Source organism: Caretta caretta, chromosome 13 (assembly GCF_965140235.1).
Source record: "Caretta caretta isolate rCarCar2 chromosome 13, rCarCar1.hap1, whole genome shotgun sequence".
NCBI classification, from domain to species: Eukaryota; Metazoa; Chordata; order Testudines; family Cheloniidae; genus Caretta; species Caretta caretta.
Window position 1 is genome coordinate 11,638,394 of NC_134218.1, and position 27,267 is coordinate 11,665,660.

Consider the following 27,267-nt stretch of genomic DNA (forward strand, 5'->3'; position numbering starts at 1 on the left):
CTTATATGTAATTGGATTTGACTATCCGAGATCAAGGAAAGAAAGGATTTAAATAGACATCCCCTGCAAGGTCCAGATTCTTCAGCTAGTATTAATTTGATGGCCCTCCTTCATTGCATCATCATGATCTGTTGTTATTACTATCACCAGATACTCACTTGTGTGTGACTTTGGACGTCTTTGGATGGATGTTGCTTAGAAAAACTAAATGTTTCCATATTTTCCCATTACAATGCAAAACCCTTTATTTCCTGCATTGAACAGGAAGATGTCTGAACATCATTATTCTTTATTTAAAGGATTTGTACACAGGGATAATAAGAAACCACCCTGCAAGAATTCATGCAAGAAACACACTACTGTTGGCCGTGATCATGCATTAGTTAAGGGGCCACTGTCACTGTTTCCCTGTATCCTCCCATCCCCCATTTTAGTTGTCTGCATACAACTATTGTTTCTTGTCTTGTATTTAGATTGTAAGGTCTTTGGGGCAATGTCACAGTGCAGGCTGTCCCGGCGCATCTGTGGTGGTCAGGTGTGGCAGCACAGGTGAGCCCTACCTTGATTTCCCTTCACCCCGGGGAATAAACAAGTACAAGGGGGTATCAAAGAGCACGGAGGGTCTTGTTTATTAAAAGACAGGCCAATACGAAGGATAATCAACCAAAAACCTTTGTCCCAGTGTCTTAGCTGGGACACAGAATCAGTCTTACTTTATTTATCCCACCATAGTCTACTGCTAGCTCTGTCCAGGCCCTTTACCAGCAGGGTTGTCTTCACTCAAGTCCCTTTTTTGGAGTCCAATCTTTTGCCACCAGCTGGGGAGAATCCTTCTCTGAAGATAGGGGTCAACCTGCCAACAGCAGCTCTTCTCAAGGACAGCCCATAGTTCCTGACTGGCTGGGCTTCCTGCCCCTGTTTTGGTGGAGATCCCTTCCATGGGACCAGGCCTTCCCGGTAGCATAGTTCTCCCCTTAAAGATCTCCTCTCTCTAGGAGCATAGGTGCTAGGCTCCTTCACCCAGTGAGCTCTCCTGTAGGCAGCTTGTTCTTAGAAGCATGCCTTCTCTCTAGAAGCACGTTCTCCCTGAGAGTACCTACCCTAACTAAGCTCAGGTAACCTTTTAACTAGGTCCATGGGTTTGTTTACCAATTAACCATTGAGTAGCCACCTGGGTAGTCAATTACCCCCAGGTGGGGCTTCAGAAGGCAGTTGTGGACAGATTAGGCCCTGATTTCCCTAAAACAGGCCAGTCACCTTATGATGGGCAAGGACTATCTTTTTGTTGTGTATTTGCACAGCACCTACTCAGTGGGTTTCTGGTCCATGACTGGGGATTCTAGGCACTATGTAATACAAATAATAAACATTACAAATCATTTAAAAAAACACCATTCCTGTTTTCCCAATAATGTGTACTTTTATTAAAAATGAGGGGAAAAAATAAAATCTAAGTGTAAAATTCATCTCTCTTCAGAGAGTCAGCATCAAGCTCTGTGACCCATGTAAATTCTACCCAAATCCTCAAAGTTTAAATAGCACTCCCATGGTGTTAGATGTTTGTGCTGGCTTTGTGCACGGTAGTAAATTATACCCTGCATGTATATTTGTGAGACTAAATATATTTAACTGAACATTAGCAGAAAGCAAACGCTAAGAGACATGGTCTGGTTGAAGTCAATTAATTTTAACATTCCAATGAATAATGGTAAAGGTTTTTTTTTAAATATATCACCAGCTTTGTTTAATATATCACCTAGAGATTGCCTAGATTAATAGCTACTTACTACAAATAGGCTGGAGATGAGCCTCTTTCCACATTGAAGAGAATTTGGGTCCAATTCTATAAGCGACCCATGTCTGGAACACAAACTGATGTCAGCGGGATGCTTGTGGAATGGAGCCCTTCTGTGTTTAAAAACTGAAGGCATCATCCTCAGCATGAATGGTTCCTTCGAGTGACAGAGCCCAAGGTCAGAAATGCTTTGGGGAAGGTGCCACACAAATTCAGTACTAACTATACCCATGGGCTCTGGTCTCCGGAAGCTGAGATCAGCTGACTGAACACATATGCAGTAGCATCTGCAGCTGGATGTATTTTTGATCAAAGGAGGCCCTAAGTGAGGCCAGGAGCGACCAACTTTCAATAGCAGAGCATGCACTTACATCACATACAGTAAGAGAAGGACAATTTTACCACCTATTCAAGGTAAAGAACTTCTTCCACCATCGGTACCATCCCTCCTTCTTAAGGAGGACCTCCATTTTAGACCTGGCTGCCACCACTACACTAATCTAGAGCTGTGCCTCTTAATTATGCTGTTTCTATACCAGCGATGGGCATGGCACATGGAACTGGGAGTTCCACACACAGAATGATTACTGCTTTTGACACAGCCATAATCATCAAAGTAAAACTGCAGGGCCAGATCCTGAGGTTTTCATTCAGTTTATACTCAGTGGAAACTGTTTGAATGAGGACTGAGTAAAAGCTAAGTATAGACCATGGGGATCTGGCCCATAGAAAACAATGTTCTAGATTTTCAAATAGCTTGAACACACCATTTCTTCTCCAAAACGCACATGCAGTTGACTACCTAGTTTGTATATGCAATTATATCATTTTTAAGTCCCGTTGCCATAATTATGTTTGCAAATTAGCTGTACATTTGCCACAGATTTGAGGCATGCAGTTGTACTCCTCCCCTACTTGAAAGTATGGCCTAATGTTCTGAGCCTATCATGTTATTGTCCTACAATATTATTTTCTTACGCTCTTCATTCTGTGTCTTTCCCACACCATGTTCCACATGTGGGTGCTGGTTGACAGGGAGTCATGCCAACATCTCAGATCTAGGAATAGGGATGACAATCGATCTCTTCCAAATAGTGTGTCTATATTTACAGCAAGTTCCAAGAAGCTCTTGTGCACTGTTCTTCTGGCCTGCTGGTAATACAGGCCGTTCAAGACTGGCTTTGTGTGTTTGTGTGAATTGGCCACAGCCTCTTCCCAAGAAAGCATAAAATGCTATAAAAGCCACACCAGCAAGTATAATACCAGTTACCACCCTTGCTGGAGCCACCAAGAGACAGAAATATAAATGACATCAGCTACATACTCCACTCTTGTACTGAGGCCTATATCTGTATTTTATATTTGTATTTTGAATTCAAATTTGATCAGTCTATATTCACCCAGCATGTTGTACCCACAGACTGAGGAAGAATGTCAGACAGAGAAAGAATTAGCTAGCTTCTTCTTCATCTATATCCAAAGGTTATAAGCAGCATTCACCCTCTAATTACAGCTACAAGTAACAGTCCTTCCAGTTATTTCTCTGTGTTTTTCCATTTTGAACAATTTACTTATTATTTTATTTTGATAGCTTTTAGAGCTACCACTGCAAAAGAGTGAGCAGTAGTCTCCAAACTGTTGTGGCTTAGCACAGCTGCAGATCTGAAAAAGAAAGAGACTGTTGAAATAAACACCTTGGACCAAATCTGGACATCTGTACTTAGTTTTTCTTTTGGGTAAAAAGTTTTCAAAAGTGCCTAAAGTCCCATTTTCCAAAGTGCCTAACTCCAATGGACTTTCAGGGAAAGTTAGGTGCCTAACTCATTTGGCAATCTTGAAAATCCCAACCCCGAAGTGCCGAAACCACTTTTGGGAATGGAAGTTAGAATTCTAAGTCACTTACCCAGGCAACATGTCCACTGAAGTTAAAAGCTGAGTGAGACTTTAAGATTGGGCCCACTATTAATTTTGTCAGATTTTCATGTAACACAAAAAGTAATTGTTTTGCTTAAATCTTGCACTCTGTCCACTTTTGTGAAACAGCAAAACCTTAATCTTTTTATTGGTCAAGAGTAGAATAGAAATGGATTGTTTTTTTAGCTGTCCAATTTGTGCAGTTATGTTTACTTTCCTGTAACAAAATAAACTGCAATCCCTAACTGTCTGTTAATTTCTGCTTGACGAAGGCATGCAGCTGAATAGAAAGGGGGGCTCCAATAAACTGATGAAGAATAAAGTTTGATGTTACTGATGCATATAGATTTTTTCTAGGCAGTAATTCAAATAGTAGCAACTGTTTGTGGAAAGTCTTTCTACAAGAGGGAAAAAGTGAATAGCAGGGAAAAAAATTTGAAGTGGCCATGCAAAAATCAGTCATGGACATCTGGACCACCCTTATTCATCTTAGGAAATGTAACACTAGTTAAGCCTCCAAGTGAAAAGAATCAATTCCATATTCTGTCTTCAGCAGATCAAAGGTCCCCCTCTAAATTTCAGGCTGCCATTTACTCATAGAACTGGTATCTTGGTTCAGTACCTCACAAACCTCTGTGCTGCACCATGTCTGGGGCCCAATCCTTCAAACCCATGCTGTCTGCCTGTCTATAGAAACAAGGTGGGTCTTGTCTCTCTAATATCCTGGGACCGACATGGCTAAAACTACACTATCTGCTTGTCTAGGCATATACCAGTGTGATATCTGAGCACTCATTGACAACAATACAACCACTTCCCTGAGCAAAGTGACCCTACGATAACAATGCAGTAGCTAGGAAGAAAGGGAGGTTGTTTGGGGATATGGAAGAAGGTGCAAAAATGAGTAGAAGGAGACACAAAGGATAGCATCTATCTACTCATACAGCACACATCACCATAGTCTCTGAGCACCTCAAAATTATGACGTTCCCACAGATAGGCCCCAATCCTGCAACTTCATCCTGGGCAGGTGATTGGGGCTCTGCAGCGCCCTCCCGCGCAGATCCAGTTGTAGGTTTGGGAGCCTACATTTCCCTCTTCTTCAGAGTTCAGGGACTAGATTCCATTTTTACTGTTATCGATGGTGGTGCTGGCGTTATAGGGAGCAAAGAAATAGGTTTGGCGTTTAGGTCTGAAGGAGCTGTGGCTTGTGGTCACTCAATGTCTCCTGGGAACAAATTCCAGATTTGAAGACCAATCACAGAGAAAGACCTCTCTCTCCTCTGTGCACAGCCCTGATTCCTGAACTGGGTAGTTCCATTGTTGCCAGCATAAAATTAAACTGTCTGAGATACTAAGCTTGACATACTGGCTTCTGTGTATGTACAGCATCTCTGTTTTTTCCTAAGGATTTTGCAAACTTTCTACACATGCACAGTATGGTGGATAGACTTATAGCACGGCCTTATTTTGAAATACCTAAACTGTCATTGATGTGATGGACTATATTGGCTCCAAAGTACCAGTGTTATTAATGGGAAATTCAGCTTGATTTAAGGCTGAAATGTAGGTTTTTGTAAAAACAAGGTTTTACAAAATCTAAGATCAGTAGAAGTGTGTCCATATATATATTTTAAATTCCAATGAAAATAGGTTTTTTTCCCCTTTCGACATTCCCTTTTAGTGCTTTCAGTCCAAACTCTGAGGCATTGGGCTAGTTCACGAAAAGGGCTATAGGATGTGAAACTGACTAGTCTATTTTCATCATCCAGGCTGGGTGAAATGCAAAAAGTAAATTTCAGAATTAATGGTCAGTAGTAGCATTTAAGGCAAAGTCCTGGCCCCACTGTAGTCAACGACAGAACTTACTGTATATAGGATTTTTCATCAAACATTTCACAATGGAGGTTAAGTATCATTATCCCTATTGTACAGATGGTAAAATGGAGACATAGAAGGTACATCGACACTGCAATAAAAGATCTGTGTCATGGCCGCAGCTGGCCAGGCTCAGCTGACTTGGCTTATGGGACTCGAGCTGCTGGGCTAAAAATTGAAGCATAGACATTCAGGTTTGGACTAGGACTAGAGCCTGGGCTCTGAAACCCCGTGAGGGAGGTGGGTCTCAGAGTCCAAACATCTATACTGCAATGTTTAGCCCCGCAGCCTGATCCCTGCAAACCCGAGTCAATTGACCTGGGCTCAGGCTTGATCTGCAGGTTTTTTATTGCAATGTAGATGTTCCCAGAGGGGTAAAATGAAGTATCCAAGGGAAGTCACACACCATGCCAGGAATAGGACCCCTGACTCTTCTTGCTGTTCCTTCTCTGTTGGACCATGCTGCCTCCTGATTTAGGCCCTTTTAGATTTGCTATTGTAAGGATTAAATATAACACAGGTAATGATTTTTTAAAAAAATGCTTAAGACCAGATTCACTGTTTAGCCTGGACAATGTTCCTTTAAGTCCAAAGAATCTATTGTACCAATAATCCAGATGGTAACAATCCCTAATAGACACCATTCAGTGCAGGAAGGACATACTTTTAGCAATTACAGAAATAGTGGACCACTTACAGATGGCAGTATTTAGCGGAGTTTGTTTGGGTAATCAGTCAGCTGTTTGGGGCAGTTGCTAGTTGTTACAGGGCAGCAAAGAAAGACACGCTGTACAGATGTGCAGAGTGATCAGAGGTCTCAATGACTAATGCATACCCAGGAGCCAATGTATCAAAATAATCTATCAACCACTGCCCTCAAAATACAGCCCCCATCTCCTAGCCTGTTTTCCCTTTTGAAATATGCTTTGAAAATGCAATGATTGGTTTGAAGAATGGCAGGTGATGTGAAGCAGCAGAAATGCACAGTATAAGTCAGTCATCCCTGAAAAGCTGATGAGAGACCACTTTGCTAATATTATCATCATTGAATGGCACAGTGGAACAAAACTCTGGATGTATAAGGACTGCAAGTATAAGACTCCCATTAAGGTTAAGCATAAGCTTACGTGCTTTGTTGAACAGAAATGGAAGTAAGCATGTGATGAAGTGCTTTGCTGAATTGGGGCATGAGTGCATAATGGTCAATATACACAGGCCTCTGTAAGGACTGTTCTTATTCCTAGCAGAATATTACATGGGATGGGTCCATCCCAAGCAATGAACAGGTGCATATTAACACAGCTTTCAGAACAGACATGACTGCTGGGGCAATTTATGATGCTTTCCCAAGTAGCTTGAATTTGGCTGGTGGCCTTTGTAATTTATCTTCACCAATATCGTTATGTGCCCTGAGAAACATTTTTCTTTCCGAATCTAAAAAAATTACCATCAGTTCAAGAAGCAGAAAACAACCCTTATTATAATGGCCCTGGACCCAGGACCACAGTAAGGTTTGGATTTTTAACATGCTCAGAGGTGTTTTAACAGCTGGCTTATGGTTACTACAGCCGCTGAGCAAACATGAAGGTTATTTTACCTTTCTTTATTGATGGCCCAGGCTCCATCTTATTTCCTCTCTCTGGGCAGACTGGCAGTGGCTGTGCTTGGAGCCACCAGGCCGCTCAGTCACTCTCACAAAGTGGTGCGACTGGTTCTGCTTAATTTTGTACTAAAGGCTGGAAAGGGACAAGAGTTGCATGATGATATGGAATGAATGCACAATTGTAATCTATCCATCTAGCCAAGGTATTTATATGGCACCCATTGCCTAGGTTTCTAGGCTTGGAAGAGGATGCTCATTAATAATGAGAACATCCTAGCCCAAGGAATAGACTGGACGTGCGGTATGTACATTTGTACTCAGCAGCAAGCCACATGTTGGCATAATGTTACTGCGGTTGTGCAGGCTACATTTATACCACTTCTGATGAACAGGTTACTTGGAGATAGTCTCTCCTCCCCCCACCCAGAGCTAGCAGTGCTGTGGATCTAGCCTTAGAATAAAACAGCCACTTTCCACATTGTTATTCCCCTCCCTGTGCCGTGTGTGAGCAAAAACCGAAGACAACTGGAGTTGCCACTGACCTCAAGAATCCAGACTGGAGTAAAATGAGACCTGCTCTCTAAATTCTAATGAGGAATCAGGGGCTTTTTGGAGGTGTCAAGTGCTACAGAGTATGACTGCGCATCTCAGCTCTTCCATCGTCAGCAGGGGTAATTGTGACAATGAAAATAAACTTGGGATTCCAGAGATCATGGAGGAAGGAGATCTGACCGGTGTAGTGTAACCTCTGTGATGCTGCCAGCCATCTCCAGCTGAGAACCAGCATCTCTCTTTTACCCAGGTTTGCTGAGGAACAAGAAACCGGACTCCCCTCAGATTACATAAAGGCATGGGGTTGCAAAGTCAATGGGATTCTTGGGGGCTCAGCCCCTAGTTGGATAGAGCCCACTGTGAATGAAAAACTTGGCCCAGATTTGAACCAACAGCCCTCCTACCTCCCGTCCCTTTGCTGTAACCACCAGACCACAAATGTCTTTCCCACTCTCTGCTGTTAAGACGGAAGCTTCAGTTTTCAAGTTTGGAGAAATGTGGTGAGCTGAGGGCAGGAAGGATCTGTCATTCATGCAAAAACGTAGGCTAGAGTTTCCAGATATATTTTAATTTCAAATTTCTTTCTTTAATACCAATAGGGTCTGAGAGGCAGGAGAAGGCTCCTACTCCTGTGATTCTCACAGCAGTGGGATAGCTCCTCTCCTTGCTTTCCAAAGTGTCTGTGAAAACAAATGATATGCTTGTAAATTCCCTTGCCCTTTGGAAATCAGAGGCACCTTGCACAAAATGGGAAGCTGGCTCATTTTCTACCCTTTCTTGCTTTCCCAAAAAAGGAACCTTGAATTAATGTGCATTCCTAATAAAGGCAGTGATATAAATCACACCGGCTTGCTTTCACATTGAGATGTGAAGCCAGTTCTCTGCAGTGTCCTGGAGGGCGCGTATTCTCAACAAGTTAAAATGAAATGAAATGAAACCTAAAAAAGTCACTCCTGGTGTGTGTGCTATGCAAACTGCAGTGATGATCTCTGAGGAGGTGAGAGAGCACATGAGCTTGATCTGCTTCAAATCTTTACTTTCAAACACTCGAGAGTCAATTATAAAATGTGCCAAGGGGGGGAAAAACGTGTTAACCTTTTCATTGTGTGGTTGTTTCCTCCTCATTGCATTTACATTGGCCTTGAAGAACTGGGACATATTGCAGATGGCTTAGGGTCTATAAATTCTTATTTGAACCATCACGAGCCAAGTATAACAGGTAGCAGTCCAGACTTGTCTAAAAAGGATAAACCTCAGCTAAGTGTGTAAATAATACTCTGGTGCTTTTTATCATATAAACACACACACTGAGCCAGCCAGGTGCCCTGAAAGGCCTAGTCACATTTCTCTATTGTTATCTTATAAAGTGCATTAAGTATGTACACTGGGACTTTAGTGGGTATTATTTTTTAAAAGCTACCTCTCACTGAAAAGCTCAAACCAAACAAACAGATTGAAGTATTGTGACACTTATTTTAGGGAGCTCTGAAGTTGACCATTAGCTGACTAGACAGTTATTCTCACTCTGCAGGTCAAAATATTCTCCCGCCTTTCAGGAGAAAGCCATGAGAAATTCACCTGCAGGATGTGGGGCCATCAAAGGGAATCTTACGTCACCACTAGTCTGCTGGATAATGTCATTTACTTGTACAGCACTATACAGGGGAAGGGGCAGGAGCAATGGGTGTTCTCTTGTGGTGTGAATCACGACAAATAAAGCACTTGTAACCTTCTGTTCCAGTTGGGAGAAATCCTGAGTCATCTCTACCCCAGTGTCCCAATGGAGAAAACAACAACCCTAGCTGCCTTAAGGGTGTTCTGAGAACTAATGAGTAAATGTTATCTGCTTTGCTTTGAAGATGAAAAGGGCTCTGTACATGCTAAGCATTTTAATTAGAGAATGAAAGAAATAGAATCTGCATCTTCTGTTTGTTTTCTGCACTGGGGAATCTCTGATACCCAAGAATTTCCCCACAGTTTCTGTTTGTTTTTTATCCCCTTTTTGGTCCCCATTCCCCAGGCTCAGGCATCATGGCAAATGTGATGACAAGCCAAGGAGTGTTGAATGTAAACAACTCCCTCCAGAGTTTCTCAATGAGATTCTCTGCAGTTGCAGTCATAAGGGACTTGAGTGTTTTTACTACAGATTCCTAGCTAGAAGGAGTTTATCATTCAGTTATAAACATTTATTATTGATTGAAACTTGACAAAGGAAGTCTCAGATTGGGGAAAGCCATTTTACAGACATTGAGAAAGATCACTGTGTTTGTATGTTAGCTCTGTCCAGCCACAAGGAGGAAATGTCACAAGTGACCCATCCATAATAGTCAACATTACTGGCATGAAGAGGAAGAGGCGAGGAAGATATTTTTAATTGTGCATGTTCAATAATTGTTTTGTTATGATTTGTAGTGAATGCCCAAACTTTTATTTCTTTGGGGCCTGAACTTCAAGGGCAGAGTTGCTACTGCTCATTGCCAGGGCTGGCTGGGGATGCAAAGTGTGTAGTGGAGGAGTCCCTCCATTCATCTGAGCAGAATTTTCAAGGCTGGAGAACTGGATAGCTCTAGATCCCTGGCTTTCCTCTTCTTTTGTATGCTGACCCTTCCACCCACCCACTCTACTTCCTTGCTGGGCTGGAGGGAGAGGGGAGAATACTTGGAGTTCCCAGACCAGATTTTTGCCCTGCAACTTGGGTTGTCATTTACCAGTGTAAAATGATACTAAATCAAAATGGTAGTGTCCTGCACCCACTTTGCACTGATGTAAATGACGACACAGGGTGCAAGGCAGTAGGGGCATGTAAAGCAATGTCTACACCACAGGGATAATACTGACATAGCTAGAGTGCCAGCATAACCCTGTGGTGTAGATGCAGCCTACACCAATGGAAGGGGGTTTTCTATCAGTGTAGGAACACTACCTCCCCAAGCCCCTGTCACTCGGTCAATAGAAGCATTCTTCCATTGACCTAGCTGCATCTACACTGGGGGTTAGATCAGCATAGCTTATCTATATATCATTCAGGGGTGTGGATTGTTCACACCCTTGAGTGACATAGCTATTTTAAGTGTAGGCCAGGCCAAACTAAGACTGAAGGCCTGATTCTCCATTGCCCTGCACCTTATATTGGCATTGACACTAGTACAGAGTGTGTAAAATGCTACTAAATCAGAATGATGATGGTTTGAACCCACTTTGCCCTGGAATAAGGCAGTAAAGGACTTTGGAGGATCTGGTTCCAGGGTCCCATTGGAACTATGGGGTCATTGCAATAATATACTTCCCTTGGCATGCTTTGCTAGTTCAAACAGGAATTAGTTCAGAGAAGTCCTATGGCCTGTTATACATCAGGTCAGACAAGATGATCACAATGGCCTCTTCTGGCTTTATAAACCTTGGACAACAGCATACATGGTCCAGACTTATATGATCATCAAAAACCAGCCACATTTATGTCATTCCGATAAGAAGTTAAACTGAAGTCCTGGCCATCTGCAGTAATTAAAGATTCCCCACCAACTTTAGGGAAGTTCAGACCGATGTCCTGGCAAAATTCCAACTAGGAGAACTATATTCTTCCTACCTAAAGCCTCCCTGCAGTTTTAGTTGGATATAGTATACTTCTCATCCTAATGTTATTGTGTGCTGTGGAACTGCTGCCATGCTCTATCCAGACATGTCTTCATTTGAATGGTTGCAGAAGTGATCCTTTAAAATAAAACGTGTATATCATTTTGTTATGTTTGCAAAGTCCTTCAGGATCTTTGGGGATGAAAGGAGCCATATGAATGAAACATTATTATTATTACTCTGTTTTATAATAAAGTCTTAGAGAATCTGTTACACGTGATGGTGATAGTTTTCAAACACCTGTGTAAGAAGCGGTTTTAAAATTGTTTTTTTAAAAAAATTACTGCCAAAATATCCCAAAAGAACTCTGACGGTAGTAAGACCATATTAGAGTCAGTTTAGAGAGTACATTGAAAGCATTGTATGTGAGAGATCAGATGCACAACTTAAAAGTGAGATGGTTGTTCTTGTAGAGTTATTTGCACCGTAATTTTTCCAAAGTGATGTGATTGTTTTTAGTTGAATGGATTTCCAACAGTGGCATGTCAAAGCTGCTCCTTGCAAAATTGCTCCTTTTTCTTTAACATCATGGTTAGCTGGTTTGGATTTGTTTTTTTCTGCTAATGTGTTAGCTAAAAGATACAGCTGTGAGTGCGGTGATTTGGACTAATGACTGGGAGAGCCATTGTGAATTATTGGATTTTGTGACTTTGTGAAACAAATACAATAAAATAAACAAAAAGTGCTTGCACCACAAAATGGACTTTGTTAATTTATTTGGACAAGTGTAATGTAGTTTTAATGATTTCTGGTTGTACTTCAGATTAGACTTCATAGTAAAGGAACTGTGTGTTATTTTGTTAAAGTAATGAAACCTTTAGTAATATGAAAGCTCACTGCAGTAGCCTGAAGTCAGTGAAACCACACCTGTGAGCACGATTGGGCTCTAGGTTTTGTTCCCCTTATTCAGTCAAATAGTCTGGGATTACTATTGTCACTATGGGAAATCCAGGATCTAGCCCTAAACGTTCCCCAACCGTGGGGAGGAGATCGGCTCAGGACGATCAATATTTTGGTTTAAGCCTGATGAAATGAAGCCTGATGAAATGTATCTATTTCCTAAATATGGAAGGCTGTTTTATGTTTCAGTCTGGAAATGCGCACGGCTAAACCTTAGCCTTTGGTGCAGACCCTGGAACGACTATTACACTCTCAGAGTCGCTATATCTTGGCCTCTCCCCCCTCACCTCTTCCCCCGATAGGTCACCCACTGTTTGACTGTAGCTAAGGGGTAGAAAATGCCTCCAGTCACACCTTTCCTCAACCGTTTGTGTCCGGCCCATTGCTAGTCACGGACAGAACGGAGGGGATTTGTCCGGGACGAGTTGAAATCCAGACTGGTGTTTTATTTCATCCAAGAGCGGGTCCCAACCCACCGATTCACCCTGAGCTGTGCGGCTGGGGAGGGTCAGGAGAGGAAAGGGGGGGACCGGAGCTCTGGTTCAGACGCTTCCCCAAATGGAAGCGCCAGGCTGAGGCACTTTTGGACTGACCCTAAGTCAGTGGGAGTCTGACCACAGCCGGGGTCCCGGTCTCCAGGGCTCTGCCAGGGCCGTTTAAATGGCCTGGACTCTGCTTGGTCAGCTCAGGGTCTCCCGATCCCACCGAGGGCGGCGGGCGAGTGGCCCGGCGCACGGGGATGGATTTCAGCCCGCCTCCTCCGGGGCAGCGCAGGGGGCTCGTTTGACAGCCCAACGCCTTCCAGCCCCGGGCGGCCGCTGCTCCTCTGCTCTCCCCTGCGCAGGGGGATCACGCCTCGCTCCTCCCTGCTGGCCACCAGGACACACCTCCCCCGCAGAGCCATCGCCCGGCCGGCGGCGGGCTGCCCACCCAGAGCCCCCGCGCCTCTGTCCCGGGGCTCCCGCAGCCCCACGCCGGCCAGGGCGCGCTCGCTCGGGCAGGAGAGACGCCCCGGGCTCCTTGCAGCCGGAGCTGCGGTCTCGGCCGGGAGCTGGAGGCGGGTTGGGCCAAAGGCAGCAGAGCCCTGTAGGGAGCTGCGCGCTGCATCCCCCCCCCACCCCCGGTTTTTTAAAAATGCGGGTGGAAAAACAAACCTGTGTCTGGCGTGGCGCCTCCCCTTCCAGCCCGGCGCGCTGCAGAAATGCCCCTTTGCAGCCGCTAGACCCGGGGGAGGTGGCGAAGCAGAAAAGGTGGGGGGCGGGCTGTTGGCGGGGGGAGGAGGTGGCCCGTCCCCAGTCACCCACGGGACCTTCCGCGGGTGGGTGGGAGAGGCAGCCCTGCAAAGGGAAGGGGCGCGGCCCGGTGCCCAGGGGCGGACGGGCCAAGCCGGGGCAGATCTCTGTGCCTGGCCGGGGGGGGGGGGGGGGGGAAGCGAGTTGCAATGTGCAGCGGCAGATGGGGTTAAGACGAGGAAGTCTCCACCTCTTCTGGCAGCTTGCAGCGGTAGCTGCCCAGCTCCGTCCGAGCTGTCAGCGGCGCGGGGGGCTCCGCCGCGCAGGCATTCCGGCAAAGCGGGGGCCGAGCGGCGGCCGCTCGGATCCGAGTCCTGCCGAGAGAGACACGGGGGTGGGGGTGTGGTTAATGAGCCCCCTCGCCCCGCTGTCCCTCCTGGCGAGCGGCACGAAGGCAGAATAACCGCGGAGCTCCGGGGCAGCCTGTGCTGGGTCCCCCACTCTCCCCCCCCCCCCCCCCACACACCTGGGCAGATGAACTTCTAAGGGCTCCTACTAGCCCCACATGGCTCCGCGGCTTCCCCGCAGGGTCCCGCTCCACTGAGCATCGGAGCCAGCGACCTGCCCCGGCCAGCCAGCGGGCTCCGTTCCTCCTCGGCGGGCAGGTGGGAAGGAAGCCGGCTGGATACCACCATGGGCCAGTCCTGGTGCTTCATTGGGCTGCTGCTAGGTAGGTGACACTTCGGGGCCGTGCACTGGAGGGACCCGGGGGCGGGTGGGTTCTGGAGAGCGGCGGCAGGGATGTGCCCCCCACCCCCCTAGATAAGGGCCTGCCAGGATCCCGGCTGGGTCCTTTTGGCCTTCAGCTTCCTCCCCGGCTCTCTCTGGGGAAGACCAAGTTCCTCTTTCCTCCCGCTTGATGCCCGAGCAGGGCGGCTGCGAGTTGGCACCAGAACCTCGGACCCCCGGCCAAGCCCTCCCCAGCCCCGGCATCTCAGCCAGGGGCCCGGCGAATCTGCCTGGTTTCAGGGCCCCGGGGGGCCCTTTCCTTCCCGCGAACCCAGCGGGCAGCGCTCCCCGGGGTCGGATCCGCGAGAGGGCTCAGAGCGCGGGGACCTTTGCTGCGCACGGGAAAGCGGCGCTCAGCGGACTGGACGTGCACCCAGGCCGGCGTCCTGTCCCCTTCCAGCTCCGATCTTGTAACCGCTCGCCAGACATTCAATAAAAGAGCCGGGTTAATGACGAGGAAGAGCCGGGGGACCGTCCAACCCCCTGAAGTGGCTGGTGATGGCGGGAGGGGACTCTTGGCTTTATTGGGGTCCCCCGATCTCCCCAGGCCTGTCTCGCTCTAAGAATGACCCGGGGATGGAGGGTTTCCATCCTTTGATTTGAATGGACTTTGCGATGCTTTTTAGAGCTATTTCCAGCGTTTCTTCGGCACGAAAGACAAGTGGTGGGGGCTGGAAATGCCTAAGTGGACCGGGACCCAGTACTGATCTGCTCAGGGATAGCTCGTGGAGGGGAGCCTTTCACCAAAGCTTAACACAGAGACGAGAGGCAGCCTCTGGCTCCCGCCCAAAGCTCCCTTACTGCTGCTGATCATCACCCCGCAGACCGCCTTTGCAACCGTCCCTCTAATGATCTTTCCTTCCCGCCCCAGACAGTGGAGCAAGGTAGGAGGCTGAGCCCCAGTGTGTAACTCTAGCAAGGGCTGGGAGACTTTTCCTGATGCTATTTTCAGCCGCCAGGGCTGGAGTTCCAGGAAGAAGCTCAGAAGCACCTGGCTTGGAGGTGAAATACATCAGAAGTATCTCACTTCTCCAAGAGGAGACACATCGCTTTCCCCACTGACCTCTAGGGTAGCTCCTAGACACTCCGAGCCTGGCTGCCGGTATATTTGCGCCCCACCTTTAGAACTGGCAAGGTTCACACCTCAACCGCCAGAGCTTCAGCAAGAGATGTCTTTGGATGCTCAGAGCTAGAGAACATAGACAGTCGTGCTGGTGAAGAAAAACAGCAGCACAGGGCTACATGATTCCCCATTAAAAAGAAGTGAGCCTGTGGGAGGGAAACTTTCTTTATCGCCCCTGCTTGGACAGCATGTTTCCCTGAAGAACACCAGGGATACTCAGCTGAAACTGTTTGTCCATGTCCTGTGTGACCTCCTCAACAGATAAAAGGCAGAATAAAATATAGCATTGAAAGGAGAACGGGTGATCTTGAGGTTAAGGTGCTAGGCTGGGCCTGTTACAGACTTCCTCTCTGTGACTTAAGTTTCTTAAGTTTCTTCCTCTGAAAAATGGGGAGAAAAATATGACCTGCCTCTCAAGGGCGATTGGAGGCTCAGTTCATTCACACTTGTCAAGTACTTTGAGCTCAATGGGTGAAAGGCAATATACAAGTTCAAAGCATTTAAAGCACTAAATACAGTCAGCAAGAACTCAACCCGGCCTTTTAAAATACTTAGTGGTGAGACGATCTGATTTTGTGTGCCATCTGTCAGAACTGCCTGATGGTGATGTTTAAAGGAATGCACCATCAGACCTTAATGTGTAAACAAGATTAAAGCTAACAGGGGACTGACCAATTGCCCATCCAGCTGTACCATCTCAGCTGAGCTTCCCAGCCTTCGAGTTTTGATCTGAGCTTTAGATTCAAACCAAACACATTTAATAAGATAACTGAAAATGGTAAAAGGTGGATACAGAAAGATACCATTCTTACCCCACCTTGCCTGTGCCCAAACTCCAGAAACAAATGACTTTTGTCGCCCTCCTTACCAGTTTATAATCTGTAGCTCCAGTATTTAAAATTGATGGCAGCATTTTGCTGCTAGTGCAGGGGAACTGAAATTCATCAACGGTGCATCATTAAAAGATGATGCTCCAAAAAGCATGGATTGTACATAACTAAACTAAACCTTCACATCTCACAGAATATAAACTGGTAAGCAGGGAGTGGCTGTATGCATTGTATTTTTGATGTCTGGCAGCCCTGTTTGTTTGGATAAAGAGGGTTATACAATAAATTAGCCCTTTCTAGCTGTTGATTTCTCAGTGTTATTACCTTTGCAGTACATTTTAGGATTAGGAAGGTAGGGATTTTTAAAAATTATTATCAATATTTTGGGGATGTGCCTTAGAAAAGGGGTGAGAAAACCAAAGGGACTGTATAACAGCCTTGCATAGGTGCTTTCTAATTTCGAGGTTGATTTTCACAGAGGTTGTATATCATCCATGAAAACCTTGTTTTTATAAATGACATGTGCTACGTTGTGGGCAAATAGAGGAACCCACTGAAAGTAAAACCTCTTTCAAAACTTGGTTCTGCCAGATGCAGCCTTTTCTAGAACTGGATTCCAGCTTTGGTTTTCTCCATAGCAGTTTTTGGCTTTTGAAAATTTCCTTACTCAACAATTTGTGCTTGTGGGGAAAATATAGAAACCACAATATATTTTTTCATGTATGCTCTTTTTTTTCTTTTTACATCTCAGCCCTATCTTTATCCATATCCATATACTTTGCAACATGGATAAGCTATCATTATGGAAAGAGCAAACAGAGTCAAATCGCAGGATCATAGCACATTAGTTGTTGATTTTTTGGGTAGCTTTGAAATAAAGAGTAAAAAACAAAACAACCCAGCAAACAGACAATACATTAGCAAGCAAACTTGGTCTATTTTAAACATGTCCAGAAGGCAGTATTGTTACTTTGTCAGTAAAATATTGTATAAACTTGGTATTATCTTTTTTATGGGATTCGCTTTCTAATCATATAATTGAACTCAACTGTTGATCTTATCTTAGTCCTGACCCCATAATTTTCAAACTTAAAAATAAACAGTGAAAGGCAAGAAGTTCTTTTCTTTAAAAACTGGCTAGGTTCTAAACCATTTAAGAGAAGCTACCCATGGAAAATATCGGTGCGGTGTATTGGAATGTAAAAACTTTAATGAAAGTTTAGACAGAAATTGAGCAAGCCTCTTATGCTCTTACGTTTCCAAGAATGAGTGGTTCTTTGGTGAAGGAGGATCAGAAATCAGAGTCAGTTACCTAACTCAAAGAAAGGAGATTGATTTCTATTATTAGTTATTATTCCCTGGGCCCCCTCCTTACCTTCAGCATTATACAAAAGAGAGACCCAGCTCTGGGCCCCATTGAAGTCAATGAGTGACCTTCCATTGACTTTAATTAGTTTAGGATCTGGCCTGAGTTGTCTACTATATATTTTAAGGGTGCATTTCTGCTCTTATAGAAGTCAATAGAAGTTTTGTCACTGATATCAGTGGGAGAAAGATTGGGGCCTAATTTAGATTAAACTATGAGAAATTGCACAAGGATTTAAGCAAGCAGTGTTCAAAATAGAATGACTGAAGTGGGGGAACTCTTGTAACGGGCACCACGGATCTGAGCAGGGGAACTGAACAAAGGAAATATATGGGAAAGGAAGAATGCATATCTCAACCTGCCAAGACCCAAATGTGGGATGCAACATGTCACAAAGACCCTGAATGAGGACACTACAAGTGTTCTTGCAAGAAACTTAAAATGCTGCTGGATTCATTCTTTTAAAGTAAATAACTTTTTTCATAGGCCCAGCTTCATGATCCTTTATTTCTGATGTAAACAATGTTCAAGAGTAAAAGTGAGTAGGTAACTTTTTGACTCAATTAAGTGACATCAGCGAAATGAGGGACACTGCAGAGCTATGGAAGAATAAGTTCTGCAGAACAGGTCCAGTTGGTTCCCTGATTAACTCCTCCCTTTAACTCCTTTTTTCATATGTATTTGTAACCAATCTCATCCAATCTTTTGCTTTTATCAGCACAAAGATTTTTTACACTAACAGATATGCCAGGTCATACAGCTTCTGGTAGAAAACATTTGCAGGCACTTAGCTCTAGTGTACTTTTGCTCACTTTGAGTATTGGTAATAATAAAGCTATGTCCTGCCATTGAAACATGCAAAACATCCACTGCCAATAGACGTCATATTCTGTCATCAGTCAATTCCCCAAACAACCACTGAAGATTCACTCACAACTCTCACTGAAATAACTTTAAGCACTGAACTCTTGGCCCCACTGAAGTGAAAGGCAAAACGTACACTGAGCCAGGACTTCACCCTGTATCTTGGGATCAGTTCACACCAAAAACTCCCACTGGCATCAGTGGAATTCACCTCAGCTCTCACACTGAAGTCCATGAGATATGGGTGCAGATCACTGGCAGGTTATGGCTTTAAAGAGTTTTTATTTCCCCTCTTGAAACAAAACACGATACTTTGTTTTCCATGTTTTTCATAGAATTTTTCAATTAGGCCACCTGGAAAAGGCCAATGAAAATATAGATGACAGCAGAAATTTGTGTCAAGAAAGTCCTAAACTTTTTTAATTTTCAAGTAGTGCAAGTCCTCTTATTAGATTATGAAGCATGTAGGTTGAACGTCAGCTTTAATTTCAGCATCTGTCGGCAGCATTTGAGAGAACTGGACTGCATCAAAAGTTGGCTAATGTTGACAGGCAAAACAGTAGACTAAAATTTCAAACTAGCTAGAAACCACACCCAGACCCCGAAAAACACATGTTAAAAACAACTCTGATTCTATGCTTTAACTGAATGAGCAACCATTTTCTGTGGTCACTCGTGACTGAGTTAAAGATGTTCCCTTGTGTCTTTATTTCGGTATGCGTTACTGGTCTGGTGGCATGTATCAGTTTACTACCTTACTATGGAATCTCTTTGAGACAACTTCCACCATCAAACCAGCTAAAGTTCCGCAACTGGGTGGCTCACATTTTTCTTTAGGGACAGTCTCCAGCTTTTCATGGGTCTCCACCCTGCAGGCCTCACTCATGGAGCCACGGTGGAAAGACCTGTGTCCTTTTGAAATAATTCTGTTTGTTCCTATTATTCATCTCTCTAGTATTGTAATGCCTGGGAGCCTCAGTCATGGACCTGGGCCCCACTGTGCTAGGCGTTGTACACACACAGAACAAAAAGATGGTCCATGCCCCACAGAGCTCACAATCTATGTTCCTATAGTCTGATTTCCAAAGGCATTTAGGTGCCTAATGGGATTTTCAAGAGCGCCTAAACAGATTTGGCATCTGATCCCCATTAGGTGCCAATCTGAATCTTTAGGCACCTAAATACCTTTCAGAATCTGATCCCCCGATTCCTATGATTCCATTTTCATAGAACCAGACTGTGGACCCCTTGCTCCCACTTTTGAGCCATTACTTACACAGGCAGTTCCCTTGAAGACAATAGGGTTACTCGGGTGATTGTGAACTCCTGGGAGCAAGGCCCATAGCAGTCTGAGATGCAGAGGCCTGTTAGAATATCCAGGCCTTTTCCCTGTCAAACCCAGCTTATTCCCTATTGTAGACTCACCAATGCTTTGTGCAGCCTACTCTAAAATATGCCAAGAGAATGGGTTGCGATAGCTTAATAGATTTCAATGTCAAGACATTTATCCCACTGTTCAGGCTACATTTTTCCTTTCTTAATTCTCTCCCAACAGAACCTCTTTATTCACCCGAAGGAATTCATCCCCTTCCTGGGTGTTTTTAGCCTCTGAATATTTATAGACTCATCATACCCATACCCACAGCCACTTGTACTGAGCTTTCTTAATCTTTCATTGTAATTCAATCCCTCCCACCCCCTAATCATTTTTGTTGCTCTGCTCTCAGCTCCCACCAATGCCCTTTGCATTGAGCAAATGCTATAGTTACGTTAATATTATATGGTAGGTGGTCCCTTGTGCTCAGGATCCACATAAGTGATTTAGACATTTGAAATGAGGTTGGCATTTCATAGCCAAGCTGTCATCTGATTACCAGTTCTGCTCTTCAAAGCTCTCAAAAATATGCTTGGGAATCACTATTAAACATGGCCAGGATGGCCATTAATAAAGCGTCTCCGGGGAGAGGTGCCATGGGATCTGCCAATGCATAGGCATTCTATACACTTGAAATGACAGAGGGCCATTCATTTCAAAAAGGTGGGTCTTGTTTTCTGCTGAGTTTCCATCTCTTCTAACAGAAGGGAGATAGGTGCGATTTGGTAAAAAAATATGGATTCCAATGAAGGTTTCTTTTTTATCTAGTCATAATTACAGCACCGGAGTAGTGCCCCATCATGTGTGTTTATTTGTGTGTGTGTGTTTGTATTTGTGTGTGTGTGTGTATTCACCAGAATGTTAGCACCCAAATCCCACCAGCTAGGCATGCAGGAGAGTGGAGATGGGTCTAAGTAACTCAACCCATGTAACTAAAAGCAAACCTGCACCCTCACTAGTACTCCAGGGGAAAAAACCTTGAGTTTCTTAGTTATTTCCTTGTGTTGGGCATTTCTCATAGATTTATCAATGCCAAACTTTTACAGCAAGGTAGGTCAGAGTTTGACATAGCTCACAAAGCAGCACTGCTCCCTCTGTCCACTGGCTTTCTTCAGATCTTGCTGAGACTAAACTCGGAGCAAATCAGTTCTCTCGTCTATTCTTATGCCTCCTAATTAACCCTCCTTGCTCCATACTGTTATGCAGGTACATGCAATTATCAGGCGTTACCACAAGGGCAGCTCTGTGTATATGTTCTCAGCCCACAGCAGGAAAAATTATTTCAAGCACACTTGTCCATTATACTTAGGGCCCTACCAAATTCGCGGCCATGAAAAACACGTCACAGACCTTGAAATCTGGTCTCCCCCTGTGAAATCTGGCCTTTTGCGTGTTTTTACCCTATACTGTGCAGACTTCATGCGGGAAACCAGCGTTTCTCAAATTGGGGGTCTTGACCCAAAAGGGAGTTGCGGGGAGTGGGTGGGTCACAAGGTTATTTTAGGGGGGGGATCATGGTATTGCCACGCTTACTTCTGCACTGCCTTCAGAGCTGGATGGCTGGAGAGCGGCGGCTATTGGCTGGGTGCCCAGCTCTGAAGGCAGCACCCCCCAGCAGCAACAGAGAAATAAGGGTAGCAGTAATCTTGCGACCCCTCTTACAGCTCCTTTTTGGGTCAGGACCCCAACAATTACAACACTGTGAAATTTCAGATTTAAATAGCTGAACTCATGACTTTTATGATTTTAAAAATCCCATGACCATGAAATTGACCAAAATGGACCGTGAATTTTGTAGGGCCCTAATTATACTGGAATCACCCCAGCTATGCTGGCCTCTGTGGATTGGGCAAGGGCATCACTAAATACATGTTGGCATTGACCTAACCACAATGGCTAAACCTACGAAGGACCATATTCCCAGATGGTATTGCTCAGAGATTCCCTTATTTGACTTTTTGTCTCTAGTTTCTGGGTCCACATAATATTTTGGTTAAAAAAAAAAATTAGTAGAGCAGTTCCCCCTGGGCCACAGCCAATCAGGAAAATAAGTTATTTTCCCAGTGTTTCAAATATATTTATATATAAAAAAGAATAAAACTTGTGTAATTAAAATACAGTGGATGCGGATAAGTATAAAATTCTTTGATTAAAGCATGCTGAGGTCTCTCAGTGAAATGTGCTCTCTGCCACTAGTACAGAACTTTATTAGAATATCTCTATGGCCCTCTGAAGTGGATTCTGCGTATGCCCCTTGCTTTGTGTACTGTATTTTGATTCAGAATCCTCTGTATTTGTTTCCTCCTGTGAATCCCTTTATTCTCAAAACTGACTTCATCATGGACTGGGTCTTTTTCTATCAGTTTCATGTTAAAGCATTCAGAGTGAGTGTTTCCTGAGTAAGGCCCTGATCCTGCACCATTAAAGGCAATGGGAGCTTTGCTATTGAGTTCAATGAGTACAGGAGCAAGAGTAACCCCATTTATACATTGTGTTAAGCCCTGTTTTTTTCTCTCTTGGTAAACTACCAGAGAAGGCATTTTAAACATAGGTAATCAGATTTAACATGGTCAACACTAAAGAAGACCCTGAAGGTACAGGAGAGAGTGTCTCCTTCACTCCCTTCACTTCCACCCTCTCTAGCCCAAATACTATCTGTCTTGTCTGACGTGCTTTTCCCTGTTTTCTGTTTCAAATGTGCAGGCCAAATCCTACCAGCCTAACTCAGGCAGAATTCCCACTGAAGGCTTGTGGGATTGAGAAGTGAGCTCAGCAGAAATAGAGACTGAGGATGTCTGTGGATGTTCTAACTTTTATCTTGTTTATCTTGACTCAGTAGGGTCTGGCATATTTTAGAAGGAAAAGCTGTACTGTAACACCAGCATCTCTGTAGAAATGAGTCAGTTCACCAGTGTATTAATCTAAATGACACACAAAGTTACAAAAGAATAGGGCCAAATTCTGTCTTCACTTATACCCAGGTTGAAGTCAATATGGTGTCCAGGTAGACAGGGAGGGTAGATCAGGCCCATAGTTGTATTCATACTTTTTTATAATTGTACCTTTTGACTGAAGTAAAATAATTTGAGGTTGGTATGTAAAACAGAAGCAAATATTGATCAAAACATTACAAATACAACGGGCCCTATATCCCACTTGGAAATATTTGGTTTGTTTGATTGCTTAGAAAACAGCTCTGAAAGAAATATATTGTATTTTTTTTTTCAATCTTTACATTGCTTTTTACTGCTGGAATGACATCACACTGCCAGCCAGCCAGTCATAGTTATCTGAAGCTATGTGATGGATTTCCTAGAGCGCCTGCTTTCATAGGATGGTATCTCTGGCAATAACAAATCCTTTTCCATGATTAACATAAGAATGGCTATGCTGGGTCAGACCAAAGGTCCATCTAGCCCAGTATCCTGTCTTCTGACAATGGCTGGTGCTGGATGCCTCAGAGGGAATGAACAGAACAGGACAGTCATTGAGTGATCCATCCTCTGTCGTCCAGTCCCACCAGTTTCAGGCAGTTGGAGGTTTAGGGACACCCAGAACATGGGATTGCATCCCTGACCATCTTAGCTAAAAGCCATTGATGGACCTATTCTACGTGACTTATCTAATTCTTTTTTGAGCCCAGTTATATTTTTGGCCTTCACATCCCCTGGCAATGAGTTCCACGGGTTGATTGTGTGTTGTATGAACAAATACTTCCTTTTGTTTGTTTAAATCTGCTGGCTATTAATTTCATTGGGTGACCCCTGGTTCTTGTGTTATATGAAGGGGTAAACAACGCTTTCTTTTTCACTTTCTCCACACCATTCATGATTTTATAGACCACTACCATATCTCCTCTTAATCATCTCTTTTCTAAACTGAACAATCCCAGACTTTTTAATCTCTCCTCATATGGAAGCTGTTCCATACCCCTAATTATTCTTGTTAACCTTCTCTGTACTTTTTCCAATTCTAATTTTTTGAGATGGGCAAACAGAACTGCACACAGTATTCAAGGTATGGGTATACTATGGATTTATATAGTGGCATTATGATATTTTCTATTCCTTTCTTAATTCTTCCTAATATTGTTAGATTATTTGGACAGCCTCTGTACACTGAGAAGATGTTTTAAGAGAACTATCCATGATGACTCTAAGATCTCTTTCTTGAATGGAAACAGCTAGTTTAGATCTCATTATTTTGTATGTATAGTGGGGATTATGTTTTCCAATGCACATTATTTTGCATTTATCAACATTTAATTTCATCTGCCATTTTCTTGCCCAGTCCCCAGTTTTTTGAGATTCTTTTGTAACTCTTTGCAGGCAGCTTTGGACTTCAATAACGTGAGTAATTATATATATATATATAATTGTATATCATCTGCAAAGTTATATAGAACTGGCATCCTGGCAAACGATTTCCTCCTTCAACTTACTAGACCACACTCTGATCTCAAGTCAAGAAAGCATCACTAATCAGGACGGGTGCTTAAGCACATGCTTAACTTCAAGTGCATGCTTATGTCACATTGAAGCCAATAGGACTTAAGTGTGTCTTCAAGTGCTTTCCTGAGCTGGAACCTCTGTTTGTAGACATAGAAAATGCAAAATAGTGCTCAGATTCATTGTATTATAGTTAATTTTTCTAACTGATTTTAATACATAATATAGGTCTTCCCCACAAAATTGTGCTCTTGGGAAATTCTTTATTTTGAGCATATTAAAAAGACCACTAACTTAATCTCAACCCAAATTCAAGAGAAATTGATTTGGTAAACTACAAACATTTAGAAGAATGGTCATTCTTTTAGCAGCTGACCCAAAATCCATTCTGCATGCTTTCTCAGGGGAGAAGAATGGCAGAGGAATGCTTTGTTAATAATGTCTGTGTGGAAAAGTGTAATTCACTTATGCAGAATACATTTGTATGTTTCTTAGCCATAGTTTTGTTCCAGTCTGAACATTCCTTGCCAAATATCAAAGGTTTTGTGTCATTCTTAAAGAGCTATTTAATTCCCCATGACTGTAGGCACTGATCTTATCCATGCGAATGGGTGACTTAGTGAAACATTAGAATTATAAATGGAAATAACAACTTTGGCCATAGGAAGCAACAGCATGAGCAATCTAGCCCTGGAAAAGAGTTGATCTACAGTGCCTAATTTTGTTGCAAGCTGTAATGTGGGCAATTTCTTCTCTATTTATTGATAAGAAACAAAGATGTATGACTAAACTCAGCTTTTCTTCCAAAGTCAATTTGCTTGGTAGAACACAAACAGAATTTGCTTCCAACAAGGCATATTAGGCTATTTCTCTCCTGTTTTTTTTTAAATTATTATTTATTTAAAAGCTGAGATGTGGATCTGAATCAGTGTAGCAGACCAACCAGACCAGGTGGAAGAGAGATATATGCAGCATAACCTCTCATGAGATGGGTTCTAGCTTAGAGGTCCAAACCTGCAGCTCTCAAAATCTTCTCTTAATTTTAACTGGAATTTAGCTTGATTAAGGATGGCAGGATCTGCCCCTTCATGAGTTGATACTATGCCCCTGATTTTTAAAAAGCTGCACGTGCAAATGTGTGTGCAAAACATCTACCTAATTTATACATGTACATTTGGTTACTGCAAGGGCAAATGACTAAGGGCCTGATCCAACTCCCATCGACAACGATAGGCATTAGATCAGGCCCCACTTCTGGTAACTGGCATTCACAATTGCTTGATCTAGATGTGCAATCATTATAATTGTACACATAATTGGCTCCATTATTTGGGGGTTAAGGGCTGGTACTTTGGATGTGGCACAGGTAGCTGTCACTTAGCAGAGAGCTGGAAAAACATACTATGGTGCCTAGCTACTACAGTGATAGGTCCTTTGGAAATACCTATGGTTAACAGATATGGATGGATGGGCAATGAGTACATAGCAGGGGTCACAGTGAGGGATTCTCCCTTTAGGGACTACTTTTGCCCTGTAGATCAAGTGTGATACCTTTCCTTCTTCCCTGTTTGAACCTTCTCTCCTGTGCCCCCTTAAGCCAAAGTATATGCGGATTCACTGAAGTGTCTGTTTTGGGGTAGAAAAAGGAACTGTTCTGACAACCCTTGGCAGTCACCTGAATGAGAGGAGGACAGGTGAGTGATAGGACATTACGCTGCTCTTATTTAGAGTAGAAATGATCTCAGGTATAAATGAGTAAGTAGAAAGTAGAGTAAATGAGTAGAGTAGAAATGAGCTCAAGCTACAGAATTCAGACCTGGATCTGAACTCTTCCAACTTTGGGGGTGTTTGGTTCAGAGCATTCAAGACATAGAATCATAGAAATGTTTGGCTGGAAGGGACCTCAAGAGGTCATCAAGTCCAGGCCCCTGCACAGAGACAACCTAGCCCATTCCTGACAGGTTTTGTTTAACATATTCTTAAAAACCTTTAGTGATGGGGATTTCACAATGTCCTTTGGTAGCCTATCCCAGTACTTAACTATCCTTATAGTTAGAAAGTTTTCTCTAATATCTAACCTAAATCTCCCTTGCTGCTCATTAAGCTGATTACTTCTTGTCCTACCTTCAATGGTCCTGGAGAACAATTGATCACAGTCTTCTCTATAACAGCCCTTAACACATTTGAAGACTCTTATTGGGTATCCCTTCAGCCTTCTTTTCTCAAAACTAAACATGCCCAGTTTTTTAACCTTTCCTCATAGGTCAGGTTTTCTAAACCCTTTATCACTTTTGTTGCTCTTTTCTGGACTCTCTTCAATTTGTCCCCATCTTTCTTAAAGTATGGTGTCCACAACTGGACACACTACTCCATCTGAGGCCTCACCAGTGCCAAGCAGAACAGGACAGTTACCTCCTGTGTCTTACATACAACACTTGTGTTAATACATGCCAAAATTATACTAGTCTTTTTCACAACTGAATGACATTCTTAGCTCCACATTTACAAGACCAAAATTTGTCCCTTTAACTCAAGTACCTCTGGTCAAATCAAAATATTTCACTGTATGCTGCAGAATAATTAATATATTTTGAAATGTAGATAAATTCAGATTCTTGTCTCACTGAAGGATGTCAGAGCTACAAAAGGATCTGTCAAAACTGGGTGAATGGGCAACAAAATGGCAGATGAAATTCACTGTCGATAAATGCAAAGTAACGCACATTGGAAAACATAATCCCAACTATACATATAAAATGATGGGGTCTAAATTAGCTGTTACCACTCAAGAAAGAGATCTCGGAGTCATTGTGGAAAGTTCTCTGAAAACATCCACTCAATGTGCAGCGGCAGTCAAAAAAGGGAATAGAATGTTGGGAATCATTAAGAAAGGGATAGATAAGACAGAAAATATCATATTGCCTCTGTGTAAATCTATGGTACGCCCACATCTTGAATACTGCGT

At 43.6% G+C, this 27,267-nt stretch overlaps 1 protein-coding gene and 1 long non-coding RNA gene across 2 annotated transcripts in view; one reads left to right on the plus strand and one right to left on the minus strand.

Moving 5' to 3' along the window:
• Positions 1 to 605: 605 nt before the first annotated feature.
• Positions 606 to 13,638, minus strand: LOC125622100 (uncharacterized). The gene is made up of 2 exons (XR_007352653.2): positions 13,430 to 13,638; positions 606 to 3,457 (listed from the first exon to the last, which is right to left on the minus strand). It is a non-coding gene; the product is annotated as an uncharacterized LOC125622100 (long non-coding RNA).
• Positions 13,639 to 13,719: 81 nt separating this feature from the next.
• The window catches only part of APCDD1L (APC down-regulated 1 like), a 29,975-nt gene continuing 16,427 nt past the window's right edge, over positions 13,720 to 27,267 (plus strand). The window contains exon 1 of the mRNA XM_048819683.2: positions 13,720 to 14,237. Coding sequence (XP_048675640.2) covers positions 14,201 to 14,237 — 37 coding nt within the window. The 5' untranslated portion in view covers positions 13,720 to 14,200. The remainder of the gene's footprint in view (positions 14,238 to 27,267) is intronic.